Source organism: Gavialis gangeticus, unplaced genomic scaffold (assembly GCF_001723915.1).
Source record: "Gavialis gangeticus isolate Ggan-Ray unplaced genomic scaffold, GavGan_comp1, whole genome shotgun sequence".
In the NCBI taxonomy this organism is placed as follows: Eukaryota; Metazoa; Chordata; order Crocodylia; family Gavialidae; genus Gavialis; species Gavialis gangeticus.
The window spans coordinates 5,038,373-5,040,497 of record NW_017729032.1 but is presented as its reverse complement, the minus strand read 5'-3'; the positions used below and the strand labels follow the sequence as shown (position 1 = coordinate 5,040,497).

Below are 2,125 nucleotides of genomic sequence, written 5' to 3'. Positions count from 1 at the left end.
AATCTTTTAAACAATTATATTTTTAAGTTGTGCATGTGTGTGTGTAGGTGTTTTATTTTAAAATCACATAAAAATGTGGATTTGAGGTTACTCTTTTTAACTGAAACCTGGAGACCTTTTTTGAATCAGAGAAAACCAGAATCCCTGGTGATGCTTAGCCCTGGTTTTAAGGCACATTAAAGCTTTTTCCCTTTTTCTTTTATGTATGGGTTGTTTGATTCTGCTGGGATGGTTCATTTTATGTTTTAAATACATTGCTAGACAGTTTTTTATCACAAGGAACTAAAATATTTATTGATCTGTTATTATAGAACTCAAACCTTAAGACAATCCACCCTTAATGTAACCAAAACTTCTAAATATTTATGATGTAACTTTAATCTGGCAGAAAGCCATTTCAGATCAGAACATCTAACAAGTATCTTCCGATATCTTGGCTAATGGTTTTTGCATTACCGAGTAATAGGAGTCCTCTTTTTTCCCAGTGAGATGTGTTCTCATTTTCAGGTTTCCTGTACAGTAAGAATATTGGTTGCAATGAGTCTTTCCATGCAGTAGATTTAATCAAAGTGAAGTGTAGTGTTGATGCATTTTTTTTAATTCCTATGTTTTTCAAGGTATTTGGTAGCATAAATTGATTCCTCACTTTTAGCCTCTCAGTACCAGGCATTCCAAAAAAAGACTCTTGTTGTCAAGAAAAACTGAACTATAACTGGATTTTAGTGCTCCTTCTCTAAAGTATTTTAGAAACCAAGCTGTGACTCGTGGTGTCTTGTTACTACTCTGCCTGCCTCTTTGGACTCATTTCTGCAAGCTGCATCAAAGCTGTAGTGACAAAGCAGCTAATACAAAGTGATGTTTCTTTATTCTTTTCTTTAAATGATGAAATGTTTTGGAAAGTATTGTATTGGCTAGTATGGATTTAAAGACCACTAATGCAAATGTTCTTTACAGTCATTCCACAGATTTTGAAGTACATAGAAATTGGCTTGCCATCACTCACAACTTGCCAGTCTCTCAATGGTACTATGAAGTAAGTTTTTTGTTCTGTTTCTTTTTCTCTCTCCTTAAATTGTGCCTGAGTTTGGTGCATATTGGGCACCCACCTATTGCGTCTTGGAGAACACAGCCCTTTCTTCACAGAAAATACACATGGATGATGTTGGTAACTGGGGATGGCTGTATTGCAGCAATGGATCTGTGCCGTATGGGCATTCAGTGAGAGACAGCACCTATCACCAAGAGCTCGTAATTAACATTATCATGAAATGTAATGGGCATTTCAGATGGATCATAAGAAGGACCCGATACAAAGTGAATAAATTTTAGTAGATTAAGCAGAAATTTTATCTTGCTATTTGCTTGGCCATTATCAACTAGTAAGTCTGGGTAAGTATCACAGTAGAGGTTGAATTTTAGAGGGATATGAAAGAGGATAAGATAATATGTTTGTAGGTCTTACTAGGAGGTTCTTGCGCAACCCTTTTGTGCTGCTTGTGTGTTTTCCTCAGTTATAATCTGAACGGTCACCTTTTGAGATAAGATGAGGATAGTTTTTTGGGCATGAAGCCATCAGGCCATAAAAAACGCCAATTAATACAGAATGCCTGTAGATATATCCTCAGCAGTACAGCTTTTTACATTGGCTTCTCGTAAAACATTGATTTAAATTCAGGGTGCAAATCTTTTACATTTAAGGTGCTCAGTAGTCTGGATATGCTGGATCTAAAAGATCCCCTAAGGTTCTGGAATGAAGACTGTGGTCACCAACTCTATACTTGTTAGGCATGGTGAAACTTTCTGCCACAAGGGTAAAGCTTACCTGCTCAGGAGATGGGCTGGCTCAAGTTTGGCACACTCTCTCACAGGAAACAGTAGCAAGTCTCGCCCCCTTCTGCTCAAAGTGCACATTGTCCTTCTTCAACGCAACACGCACACAGAAGAGTATGTACGTTAACAAAATCCCTGAAAACACACTGTCATGAAACCTGGCACTTCTCACAAAATCTCTTTCTGGAGAGAATGAGAGATGGTAGCAGTGTTTGCTGTGCTGTTGGAAGGTACATAGATGTATACAAGGATGAATAAGTCTATAGGACATATATAGAACAAAATAAGTCTGCTG

At 37.4% G+C, this 2,125-nt stretch overlaps 1 protein-coding gene across 1 annotated transcript in view; it reads left to right on the top strand.

The window, feature by feature from the left end:
- ALG8 (ALG8, alpha-1,3-glucosyltransferase) overlaps nt 1-2,125 on the top strand; it is a 36,686-nt gene that overhangs the window by 7,153 nt on the left and 27,408 nt on the right. Inside the window, exon 2 of the mRNA XM_019524983.1 lies at nt 955-1,033. Within this exon, the coding sequence (XP_019380528.1) occupies nt 955-1,033 (79 nt within the window). The remainder of the gene's footprint in view (nt 1-954; nt 1,034-2,125) is intronic.